We start from the raw sequence: 12,614 nt of genomic DNA on the forward strand, positions 1-12,614 counted from the left end.
CCACAGGAGTCGCTAGTGCGTGATGAGACAAGGATATCCCTACCGGCCAAACTCTCCCTAACCCGGACGACGCTAGGCCAATTGTGCGTCGCCCCATGGACCTCCCGGTCCTCCCGGTCGTGGCCGGCTGCGACAGAGCCTGGGCTCGAACCCAGAGTCTCTGGTGGCACAGCTAGCGATGCAGTGCCTTAGACCAGTGTATTGGTCTAAGGCACTGCAACAGAATGGGAGCTCGCGAGATGAGGATGGTTCGTTCGAGGCTAGTTTTTAACTAGGTCACTGTTGGACTTCATAATACATATATACTGTTGGGTCATTCTAACAATTGGTCCCAAAAACATTTTCACCTCATTTTAACATTGTCATAAAGAGCACATGTTCAACGTAATTTAAAAAACAGTTCTTCCTATCTCAATAGGTTAAGTAAAAAGATGACTATAGTAAGTGCCAAATTAAGTAAAAGGCTTGACGATTTCATCTTAAATCAGCAAAGAAAAATCCCCTTGTGATAAGGGGAATGGAAGCTTGTGTGCAAAAGGGAGGGGCAATTGAATGCAAGCTTCACCAAACAAAATGACATCGCTAAAACATTTCTGGCCTGTCTATCTACGGTTAACAGGGTTGATGTGTAATGCTCAACCCACTCAGTTTTCCACCACAAAACAGAAAATGTGCAAAAAGAGTAGAACCAGCTCACCTGCTTTTAAACTAGGACTATTCAATGTTCCATGTTTCTTTTTTAAATATTTAAAATGAGAGTTCAGTAACAGGGTTGACCTTAAAATGAGGGTCACACATAAATGAATCACTAATCAATCACATGAATACATTTGCATCTTCAGAAATGACTTTGTCAAAGCAACAAAGTAACTAAGGTGTTAGAATTATGGTGTAATTTTTGGTGACTAAATGGGTTGAATTCTTCATAGAAGTAACACGGGGTTGATGGAGGTACATGTCAAAATGCAGAGTTTTGGCACTTTAGCAAGCCTTTATTCATATTCAAATTCAGATGTATTGAATTATCCATGTTGTCTAAATTAAAGTGTACTTTATTTAAAATAACAGGCTTTTACAATGCAATAGTTGTGCACAATTTCTACCTAAAATATCAAAGGGACACAAAAGGCACTTTTCGTGGAACAACCCTGTTGTGAACATCAACAAAATATCAAGAAGGTATTTATGTGTTAAAGGTTCAACGCAACTGTTTTTATCTCAATGTCAAATCATTTCTGGGTAACAATGAAATATACCCAGAATACCTTACTGTGGTTGTTTTTAAATTAAAATGGCGAAAAAAATAAACAAAATAGCTTCTTAGCAAAGGGCAATTTTCCAAGCAGGAATGTTGCTAGAACTGTCTGGAATTGGTTTGAGTTGAGAAAACTGAAAATAAGATGTTATTGGCAGAGAGGTTTGTAACTCTCTTTCTGATTAATCTATTAACTAATTTACCACATGGTGATGTCACCATGGAAGGCCAAAACTCCATCCCCACTAAAACAGGCAGACATTTCGGGCGGTCTTGCCAAACAGCTCTTACATTAAAGGGGCATTATCAATAATCATTTTCAGAATTTCACAGCATTTCTCCAACCTCAGAGTGGAAATATACATATAAAACACAGGAAAATCTAGTTTTTGACTGTACTGGGCCTTTTCATTTATTTAATGTCAACATATTTCATGTTTACACATTTTCAATGTTTACTTTTTTAAATGACACTATGTTTAATGTAGCATAAAGAACAAGATCATTGCTTTTTCATATGTCTTCTGGCTCTGGCCTATGCTAGCTGCCAGTATGACCTATCAACCACCACTGTAGTGAACATGAACGCACACAATGAACATAGACATAATGTGTGTACATAGTATACAAGTACACATTTTTACATAAATAGTTATTTGGACTGAGTTTGGAGTTGACCAAATAGATCTCTGAGAGTATCATTTATTGGGGTACAGTAATGTGAACAAAAACAAAAGGATATAAATAAACCAACCATATAATGTCAAAATATACACCGGAAAATTGTCTCGCAACTCACTGATGTCTCAAGCTCTTGTTTCTGTTGCAGCACCAATGATAAGTTACCACCTACCAACTAAAAATGACAAGTTAAAGCAAAACAATATGGAATTCATATAAATTACTGTAGAAATGACCAAATTTCAAATAAGTACTCTTACAACCGATACAGATCTTGGATGTAACCGGTACATACAACTTGTAAAGACAAAAAATAACTTGACACGAGCACCTATACTTAGAGGGCATACAAGCAGGAGGTAGAGCACCATCTGTCTAGGGCTGTGTCCGAAAATAGAAGTCTATTCCCTATATACAGTAGTGCACTGTATTTGAGCTCTATGGGCCCTAAGTTAAACCAAATGCACTACATAGAGAATAGGGTGCCATTTTGGACACACCCAAGGTGTAAACGTCCAGCCTTGTTGTTCAACAGATTCAAACATGATTCAAACGTGAATAAAAAACAAACAAAATGGCCGCCCGAACTGGTGGTTGACCTTCGATTGATGTTGCAATATGAAATCTCTCACGCTTAATCCACAAGCTATTGCACTCTTAGAAAGTTTTGGTTGGACAGTGTTTCTGTCACAAAGGCCATGGAGCTTTCCTTCGGATAGCTAGGCCCTTTCTGAGGATGGATGAAAGGGTGTTAATGGGGGAGGAGGAGGAAAGGGGTGGGAGGTACAGGATTTGAGTTTGTTTTTGGAGGGTGTCGTGTGGATGAGTCCTATCTTGAGTGCAGGGACCAACTTTCCAATGAACCCAAGCAAACTTTTGAAAAACAAAACAAAAAAAACAGACACACGTTATACATTTATTTGACAGATATTTGTATACACTGCTCTCCTGCAGCCATATTACACTAAGATGGCCTAGTTTCCTATGGATTGAGTTCTTCCGCAAATGTCTACCATCGATTGAACAGGGTGTTTGTCACCATGTGGGGGAGTAGACCTGACCAACTCCGCTTGGGATTACATTCTCTTTGGTTTGGGGAGCAGACATTTTGGGTTGCTTAATGCATGCTTGATTTTTTCATAGTTCATATTTTGGACAGGCAGGCTGGCGATGGATGACCTCACAGAAAGCAGACAGGTCCCACCTCGAGGTGTAGCAGGTGATTGGGCTGTGACAATGGTGGTTCCTGTATGTCTACGATGGGGAGCTCGTAGCTGTCCTGAGTATGGAAGAAGAAGCGTGACTGGTGCCAGCTGCCATCTTGGATCTAGAAGGGAAAATATACAACATGAAGCAATTGACACACAATGGTTAATGCTGATCTAGGATCCGTTTTAGTTATAATGAATAAGATTACATGGTCAGGGAGGACCTGATCTTAGATCAGCAATGCTACTTTGAGATGCTTTATGAATACACACCCAGTTCTGAGGTGAAAGAAACATACAGAGGGCAGTGCGTACCAAGCTTCCTGCCATCCAGGACCTATATACTAGGCGGTGTTAGAGGAAGGCCCAAAAACTTGTCAAAGACTCCAGTCACCCAATCCATAGAACGTTCTCTCTGGTACCACATGGCAAGCGGTACCAGAGCGTCATGTCTAGGTCCTTAGCAGCTTCTACCCCAAAGCCATAAGACTGCTGAACAATTAATCAAATGGCAACCCAGACTATTTGCATTGACCCCCCTTTGTTTTTACACTGCTGCTACTCGCTGTTTATTATCTATGCATAGTCACTTTACCCCTACCTACAGTACATGTACAAATTACCTTGACTAACCCCCGCACATTGACTTGGTATTTAGCTCCCCTCATTATTGTCATTTTACTGTGTTACTTTTTTTTCTCACTTTAGTTTATTTAGTAAATACTTTCTTAACCTCTTAGAGCTCTAGGGGCGCTATTTCATTTTTGGATAAAAAACGTTCCCGTTTTAAGCGCGATATTTTGTCACGAAAAGATGCTCGACTATGCATATTCTTGACAGTTTTGGAAAGAAAACACTCTGAAGTTTCAGAATCTGCAAAGATTTTGTCTGTAAGTGCCCCAGAACTCATTCTACAGGCGAAACCAAGATGATGCATCACCCAGGAATTAGCAGAATTTCTGAAGCTCTGTTTTCCATTCTCTCCTTATATGGCTGTGATTGCGCAAGGAATGAGCCTACACTTTCTGTCGTTCGCCCAAGGTCTTAGCAGCATTGTGACGTATTTGTAGGCATATCATTGGAAGATTGGCCATAAGAGACTACATTTTCCAGAGGTCCGCCCGGTGTCCTTTGTCTAAATTTGTGCGTAATCTTCAGGTGCAGGCATTTTCTCCTGGGATTCAGGAGAGAAAGCATGTTTCCAAGAACGATGTATCAATGAAGAGATATGTGAAAAACACCTTGAGGATTGATTCTAAACAACGTTTGCCATGTTTTCAGTCGATATTATGGAGTTAATTTGGAAAAAAGTTTGCGTTTTGAGGACTGAATTTATGGATTTTTTTTGGTAGCCAAATGTGATGTATAAAACGGAGCTATTTCTAATACACAAGGAATCTTTTTGGAAAAACTGAGCATCTGCTATCTAACTGAGAGTATCCTCATTGAAAACATCAGAAGTTCTTCAAAGGTAAATGATTTTATTTGAAGGCTTTTATGTTTTTGTTAATGTTGCGTGCTGGATGCTAACGCTAATGCTAACGCTAAATGCTAACGCGAAATGCTAACTCTAGCTAGCTACTTTTACACAAATGATTGTTTTCCTATGGTTGAGAAGCATATTTTGAAAATCTGAGATGACAGTGTTGTTTACAAAAGGCTAAGCTTGAGAGATGGCATATTTATTTCATTTCATTTGCGATTTTCATAAATAGTTAACGTTGTGTTATGCTAATGAGCTTGCTGATAGATTTACACAATCCTGGATACAGGGTTTTTTTCATAGCTAAACGTGACGCAGAAAACGGAGCGATTTGTCCTAAACAAATAATATTTCAGGAAAAACTGAACATTTGCTATCTGAGAGTCTCCTCATTGAAAACATCTGAAGTTCTTCAAAGGTAAATGATTTTTTTGAATGCTTTTCTGTTTTTTTGTGTAAATGTTGCCAGCTGAATGCTAATGCTAAATGCTACGTTAGCCATCAATACTGTTACACAAATGCTTGTTTTGCAATGGTTGAGAAGCATATTTTGAAAATCTGAGATGACAGTGTTGTTAACAAAAGGCTAAGCTTGAGAGCTAGCATATTTATTTCATTTCATTTGCGATTTTCATGAATAGTTAACGTTGCGTTATGGTAATGAGCTTGAGTCTGTATTCACGAACCCGGATCCGGGATGGGGAGATCAGAAAGGTTAACTCACACTTAAAAAAAAATGCATTGTTCGTTAAGGGCTTGTAAGTAAGCATTCCACTGTTGTGTTCGGCGCATATGATTAATAACATTTTATTTTATTTTGATATCTCTTCCTCTCTCCGGCTCCTTACCTTGCACTCGTCTGGTAGAGGTTCAAGTAGTGTGTCTGCCTCAAACATCTGTCCGTTCCATCCCCTGAACCTCGGTGGTCTGTCCCGGTACTCCTGTCCTGGGCCGTTAGCGCTGTAGGTGTCTGTAGGGCTGAGGGGCAGATCACTCAGACAGTGGAAGGTGATGTCCTGACTGGCCTCTGTGCTCAGAAGGTGGAGGAACTTCATTTGGACCTTATGTACCCCGAACGAAAGCTGTGGGGAAAGCAAAATAAGGTTAGGGGATGGAGAATGGACGGGGAGTATCTGCTAATATATCGCTCTCTGTCCCTCATTTATAATTCCATTTTACAATGAGGAATGTTCCAGTCTGTGTTATTAACCAAAGTACAGGGTTCTTGCTGCAAGCACAATGAGTCAAACATTTGGCTGTAATTGAAGAATACTTAATGATTCAGCAGTTTCTTTCCAGTCATCTAAGCCTCTTTAATGGGTTTCAAGACAGACAAGGTTAGGAAACTACTGCTGGACATGACTGACTTTTATTCATGGAAAAAAAGCTTCCTGATATGATGGAAGACATTGGTATGTATGGCTATGATGACCATTGGTACACATCAAGCAGTGTGTTAGCTCAGCTTTCCAAAATGATGCTGAAAATCGACTGTGTCTGGGGAGAAGTTTACCATATCGAGTGCCCGGACAAAAGAACTTCCAATATTTCGTAAACTCTCACTGATTCTTTTTATCACACATAGACACACACACACAGGAACAGAGGCTGCTCTAGGGGTGGAGGTTCCAGTGAAGAAGCAGACACTTTGATACGGTGCAAACTCAGAATGAGGGTGTTTATTTACGGCGGTGAGGTGATGCCGGCGGAAAACTGTACACATCCCAGCAACTTTGAGAAAAGAAACACTTTATATCAGAGTTGTGCCTGTTGTTCACACGCATGTCTGCCCTCTCATTGGCTAGAATGGTCCCACCTGATCTTGACTCCTCCCAGCTGCCATCCATTTTTTGAAGACTTTTCTTTCGATTGTTAGAGCGGCCACTTGAGTATCTGGTTGACATAATGGATAACCTCCCGTCGCAGCAGGAGGCTACGTTTGTAAACAATTATTTTAACTTTACACAGCGATTACCGAAACCTCACTTGAATACTGACATTGATAACAAAAGGCATGATAAGAAACGGGAAATGCAGGGCGACAAACGGACCGGCGCCAAAACCAAAGGAACTGCCGGCGAACTCTCCACCGGCGTTTCTCTCGTTTCCAGGCTACATCAGCAACATCGAAGGACAAGGCATCAGACACATATTACATTCAATAAAGGGACGTGCATTTCATGAACCCACAAACCGTTTCCGCGTGTGGTCGTTTAATATGTAAACACACATACATACTCACACACACACAAACACACACAGCAGGTTGTCAAGATCAATGTGTGTTTGTGCAGATGTGACAGGAATCGAGGAAACGGTGACGGCACCAGCTGGAAATTCATGGCCATTTCGCATGAAAGTGGCAATAACAATTGACCAAAACTTGTACAATACTGCTGAGGTTTGCAGAGGAAAAGAATGACAGATGTGTTAGTGGAAATGCCCCTGTGCCTCTGTGGTTGTGCCATTGCAACCAGGCACATGTAAATGTGTTCAACTTTAAAACCTAGGAGAAGAAAAAATAAATAAATAAATAAATAAATAATAATAATAATAATAATAATCGGTCTTTTGAATGAATACTGCTATGGATCTGCTGGAGACCCTGTGATGATGGAGTGCAGTATTGGGAGTGCAGAGCTAGATTACCTTGTTAGAAGCTACTGGGTGGAGACAAGTCTGCCCGCCTGCAGTGAAGTTACAAAAGACCACAATGGCGTCTGACTGACATCCCAGGTTAGGGTCGATCCAGAACAGTCCTATAGGCACCGCAACATCCAAACCCAGAGAGAAAGAACACAGTCATACGAATAACAAATACTTGCTATTCTACTGAATAGACGTTTGTAGATTATTCATAGAACGTTGATTGATGGAGATTGGGACAAAGTGTCCATGACATCTGGATAAGTTCTGTGAAGCAGTTTTAGGAGGTTTTCACCATCAGAGAGCTGGTGTTGGCAGTCCAACAGGTCCTTACAGAACCGTGCTGGGTTCTCCCGGGTTCCTAACGGCTTCTTCATGCTCTCGATCACACCACTCAGGTAGCGCAGGGTCTTAAAGATCTCTGCGTTGTGGTCTGGGAGGGACATCTCGGTGTTCTGGTAGGTCTAGGTTAGCAGGGTTAGCATTGTTCACACAGGCCATAGTGTTGCAGCAAAGGAAGAGGTTAGAGGACAAAGCCATAGAGACAGCCAAACCAAAGCATGGACACATGGATGGAACACGCATGCAGTGGATCAAACATGAATACATGCAGACACATGCATACACAAGTGTGCATGCCCAGAAACACAAGTGTGCATGCCCAGAAACACAAGTGTGCATGCACAGAAACACAAGTGTGCATGCACAGAAACACAAGTGCGCATGCACAGAAGCACAACTCGTACTCATCCACAGAAACCCCATGACATACAATGTTTTGGAAAAGTTGCATTGATGTTTTTATGATGTGTGCCAAGCAAAGTGTTTTTTTTTGTACATGTGTACCAATCAATTAAATGAGGTTTATTTGGAGGCATGTTCCCACACATGTGGAAAGGCAGAGTATAAAATAGCAAAAAACAAGAACAGAAAGATTTTTGTTAATATTTTTTTTATTGTAAAATCAACACTTAACAGTAACTGTATTTACAGTGGATGTTGACTACAGTTATCTCATTTTAAAATGTGCAATATGTTGAGTGCTTTACCTCTGTCCTTAAGTCACCATTGGACTCCAACGGAGAGTTATACTCGATTCGTCTCTGAGGACACACAGAAGAGCAGTACACCAGGACCTGTATCAACAAATCTACAAATTCTTCAAAGTAGTGGGGGGAATATTAATCAATGTTATTAAAAGTCCTTCCCTGATTACCACGTAGTGTACATATTGCTTAAACAGAAATGCAATGACATTTCAGCTTTACTGTTTTAATTTCATGGTTATAGTTCTAAATGGCTGTTGAAAGCAGCTCAGACAGGGAAGGAAAGGCCACACAGATAATGCTCTGCTACTATGCTACCGCTGGCCCTGCAGCCATGAGACTGTTGCTTCTTCTCATTCCTTCAAAAGCCTTATCTAAGCTTAGGCTGGCACCAAGCCTAGGACAGAGACTGAGAGAGTGTGGGGGGGAGGGGGGTAGAGAGATACACAGAGAGAGAGAGGGAGATACAGAGAGAGAGAGACTGAGAGAGAGAGAAAGACAGACAGACAGAGAGAGACAGAGAGAGACAGAGAAAGAGAGAGAGAGAGGAAGATATATATATATATAGAGAGAGAGAGACAGAGAGAGAGAGACAGAGAAAGAGAGAGAGAGAGGTGCCTTAGGGCTAGCATATTTGACACACTCCAGATTTCTGATGGCCAGATTTTGTGTGAAACTCAGCGAGATACCTTGCCCTTACCCTATCCTGTCTTCCTGCTATTCTCTCTAAGCCAGCTAAACACCTCCAGTCTTTCTGGCAATGAGGACTGGCAACTTCAGTGCAACTGCCCCCACACACCCATACCTGACCTCTCCTCGAATCTCTACGTGACAAGTGCACTCGTAACCAACAGGAACAGTTTAGTTTAAGTGAATAATGTCAATATAGAAACGTTGGCCTGAGTGTTTATAACTGACTATAAATCACCTACATAAATAGCTTACATAATGGATGTAAGATATACAATGGCTAAACAGTGGGTTCCAGACAAAGAGAAATGATCTATTAAGATTATGTAATTGATTGACCATCGGTGGATACTTACAGCCAGGCCAGGAGCACCTGGGAGACCCTGGGAGAGAGAACACAGACCGTATTTGGACAGAAACACAAAATAAACAGAACTGTCAAGCAAACACAACTCCGGTAGGTAGTATAAAGGGATATTGAAGCTGGTAACCCGCCGCTCCCTACAGACTTCCCCACAGGCAGCTTGGGAGTTTAAACCGGCAGCCCTACGGCTACCGGCCCACCTCTCTAACCTTAAGGCTACCGCCTCACTAAGAGAGGTTAGGACATAATGTAGTAATGGAAGGGGAACACTTACTCTGGGACCTGGATGTCCCTGTGGTCCCTGGGGTCCCTGAGAAACAAACACAACATCATGGTGTTACAATGGCGGGTGACAACACAATGTTTAGCATATCTGATGCACCTGCAGTACTCTATCAACTTCACACAAAGATTGAATATGTGTTGATATAAACATTATACTTTTGAGATATACCTGTTTTAAACAAATCCTATCATTACATAATCATGTAGTACAGTCAGAAGAGTTGAAGAGCTGCAGTCAGTATCTGGGGCTCTGCTTGTGTTTCTGTAATGGAGCTCTATCGCCCCCACTGGCTGATGAGGGAACTGACACCACACTACTACAACAGCAGCAGCGGCAGCAGCCTTCAGCAGGGCAGCTGCTTCTTATTAGTGTGTGTGTCTCTCTCTACTGTGTGTGCAACTGTCTATGAGTCTGAGAAGCTTAAAAAACAGTTCACTTGGCAGAGTGGGAGCCGTAATAGAGAACAGTATATACAATAACCCCCACAGAAGATCCCAGCGCTAACACTATGACACAGCATTTCCTGCACACTGTTTACATGAGAGGCAGAAAGTACAGTAAGGCCCCATGCGTGGCTCGCTGTGCACTGGAAATCACTCTGCAACAGCTACCTTCCTCATGATCCTACCCAGGCACTGTGGCCGTCTGCTTTTAACCTCGGAATACACTGACCGTCACGCAAGTTCACGCAAAGCAAACAAGGTCACGGAATTAATGGGATCATTTGTCTACACACGCGCACCGTGCAGGAGGTGTCATCTTTAGTTGCCCATTTAAACACCTACACATCAACTTGTGGTTTTCCTAATGCTTACTGAGTGTAATGGATTATATGACTATGCAGACTTCTCACCATTTCCCCACGGCTTCCCTTTGGCCCCCTCGGTCCCTTTGAAAGAGAGAATATGACTTTTGAATACAGTGGTTTCTTTTCAAAAGTACAGGTGCCCTCGGTTCTTTTAACTCTTTTGTTACTGTAGTATAATGCCCCTCAAATAAACACAAGTAAACAGACCTGTAACACACCACCAGGTAAGTGTGACTAGATTGGACAGATCACATAAAAATGATGGAAACGAACACCTGAGGTTTGACCTTGATTGATTTATAGTTTATGGCTGAGGAGTCATGAATTGACACGCTCTCTCTCTCTCTAGTCTAGAAAGTTGTCTTGACTTTGACAACAGAGCGGATTATCAATTCATTTTGGTATATTTTGGCCTGACAGTTACGGACAGTTGAAGCGGGAGGTAGCCTAGTGGTTAGAGCGTTGGGCCAGTAACCGAAAGGTCGCTGGATCAAATCCCTGAGATGACAAGGTAAAAAAAATCTGTAGTTCTGCCCAGAACCCACTGTTCCCCAGTAGGCCGTCATGGTAAATAAGAATTTGTTCTTAACTGACTTGCCTAGTTAAATAAATGTGACCGTTCAAAAAAAATAGCAACACATCAACACAGAGAAAGGATAGTGCCCAATCTTAGAACGGATCATTTAACCTGTCTCTCACATGCAGTCACTGTGTATAGAGTCAAATTGGCAGATAGACATTTCACAAGCACACACATGGACACGTGCTCACACACACTGGACCTACAGGTTTCCCCATTGGGCCAATCATCCCTTCTGGACCAACAGGTCCACTGAAACCCTGAAACAGACACATCAAGGAGAGATCAGCACACACACCACATATATACATAATGTATTGCAACAGTAAGTGCTAATGCTGTACTTACCAGAATGCCAAGAGGACCTTTAGGACCAGGTATGCCTTTGAAACCCAAATCTCCATCTGGTCCCTATGAAAAACCCAGAACACAGTCTTTTGTTATTAACAACCCTTTTGTCAGTGGAGGGAATAGAATAGCTCATTGAGAGCAGGCGAGGGTGATCAATGTCTGTGGTGATCTCTCAGAGCCTCTGACTCACCTTAGGTCCTGGAAAACCAGTGAAGCCAACCATCCCCAGGTCTCCCGACTCTCCCTGCAAGCCAGAGACACACACACACGCACACGCACACACACACACTCTGATATAACTGAACCACAAATTAAACACACAGCTCAACCACAAGACAAAGACACTCTGATATAACTGAACCACAATACCAACATAGAACCAAAAAACAAATACACTCTCACTGAACCACAAATTGCTCTGACAACTGAAAAAACCTCTTGCTGCCTCAAAAATAGAGTGTGCACTGTAAAGTTTGTAAGCTATGTTATGAAACCATTTAAAACCATTGAAACCATTGTTTCCCCTCACCCTAATCCCCCTCCCTGATACAGTATGTGTTCCAGACAGGGGTTTGGTCTCTGGTTTGGTCTCTGGTTGCCCTCTCATCCATTACCCTGTATAACTCCAAGGAACCCGCAGATCCCTCACACAAAAACTGCGGCTCAAGGTCTTACTGTAGACCGTAGCACATTGGGGCCTAACTGTCTGAGCAACCCTTAGGTCTGTCTGCCTGTCTGTCTATCTTTCCTCAGCAGTAACACAAAAAAAGCTACGTGTTTGCACAGTTCAATCATTCACATCCTTCAGCCGGGTCCATTTTCTCTAACCAAGAGGTTTGGCCTTGAAACTCTCTCCCCTGAAATACGCACGGTAAGGTGATCCAACCGTAGGGAGCTTGAACCAGGTCTCTATTTCACCAGCAGCAATGGAGGTGGTGGCGCGAAAGAGAGATGTCGGGAGCGATGGAGGGAAAGGGGAGGGATGGAGGGTGTTTTTTTGGGGCGAGTGATATAAGAAAAATGGAGCACCTTGTTTTTTGGTCCCTGGAGTGAGAGTCGGGTAAGTCTCACATAAGCCGGCCTTGCCAAGCGGAATGGTTCCATTCCTGGTCTCACCTAGATCATTTGTAACTCGTCGACTCGGGTGGAAAACTGTGAGCGACGCACATTTTTGACCCCAGCACAGAGCCCCTACGGCTATATATAGAGCTTCCAG

General features: G+C 42.3%; 1 protein-coding gene across 2 annotated transcripts in view; it reads right to left on the bottom strand.

Annotated features, from left to right (window-relative positions):
- Positions 1-1,941: 1,941 nt before the first annotated feature.
- Positions 1,942-12,614, bottom strand: part of LOC110521790 (collagen alpha-1(XXIV) chain) — a 183,833-nt gene continuing 173,160 nt past the window's right edge. Inside the window, exons 50-60 of one of the 2 annotated variants that reach the window (XM_036968553.1) lie at positions 11,589-11,642; positions 11,396-11,458; positions 11,254-11,307; positions 10,513-10,548; positions 9,648-9,683; positions 9,366-9,392; positions 8,323-8,376; positions 7,569-7,737; positions 7,277-7,386; positions 5,476-5,709; positions 1,942-3,263 (exon numbers count right to left, since the gene is read on the bottom strand). In XM_036968553.1, coding sequence (XP_036824448.1) covers positions 3,117-3,263; positions 5,476-5,709; positions 7,277-7,386; positions 7,569-7,737; positions 8,323-8,376; positions 9,366-9,392; positions 9,648-9,683; positions 10,513-10,548; positions 11,254-11,307; positions 11,396-11,458; positions 11,589-11,642 — 984 coding nt within the window. In that variant the 3' untranslated portion in view covers positions 1,942-3,116. Of the gene's footprint in view, positions 3,264-5,475; positions 5,710-7,276; positions 7,387-7,568; positions 8,162-8,322; positions 8,377-9,365; positions 9,393-9,647; positions 9,684-10,512; positions 10,549-11,253; positions 11,308-11,395; positions 11,459-11,588; positions 11,643-12,614 lie in introns of those variants that run through there. The other variant, XM_036968554.1, reaches the window with a different exon arrangement.

The sequence above is a fragment of the Oncorhynchus mykiss genome, chromosome 30, assembly GCF_013265735.2.
Source record: "Oncorhynchus mykiss isolate Arlee chromosome 30, USDA_OmykA_1.1, whole genome shotgun sequence".
Classification (NCBI taxonomy): Eukaryota; Metazoa; Chordata; class Actinopteri; order Salmoniformes; family Salmonidae; genus Oncorhynchus; species Oncorhynchus mykiss.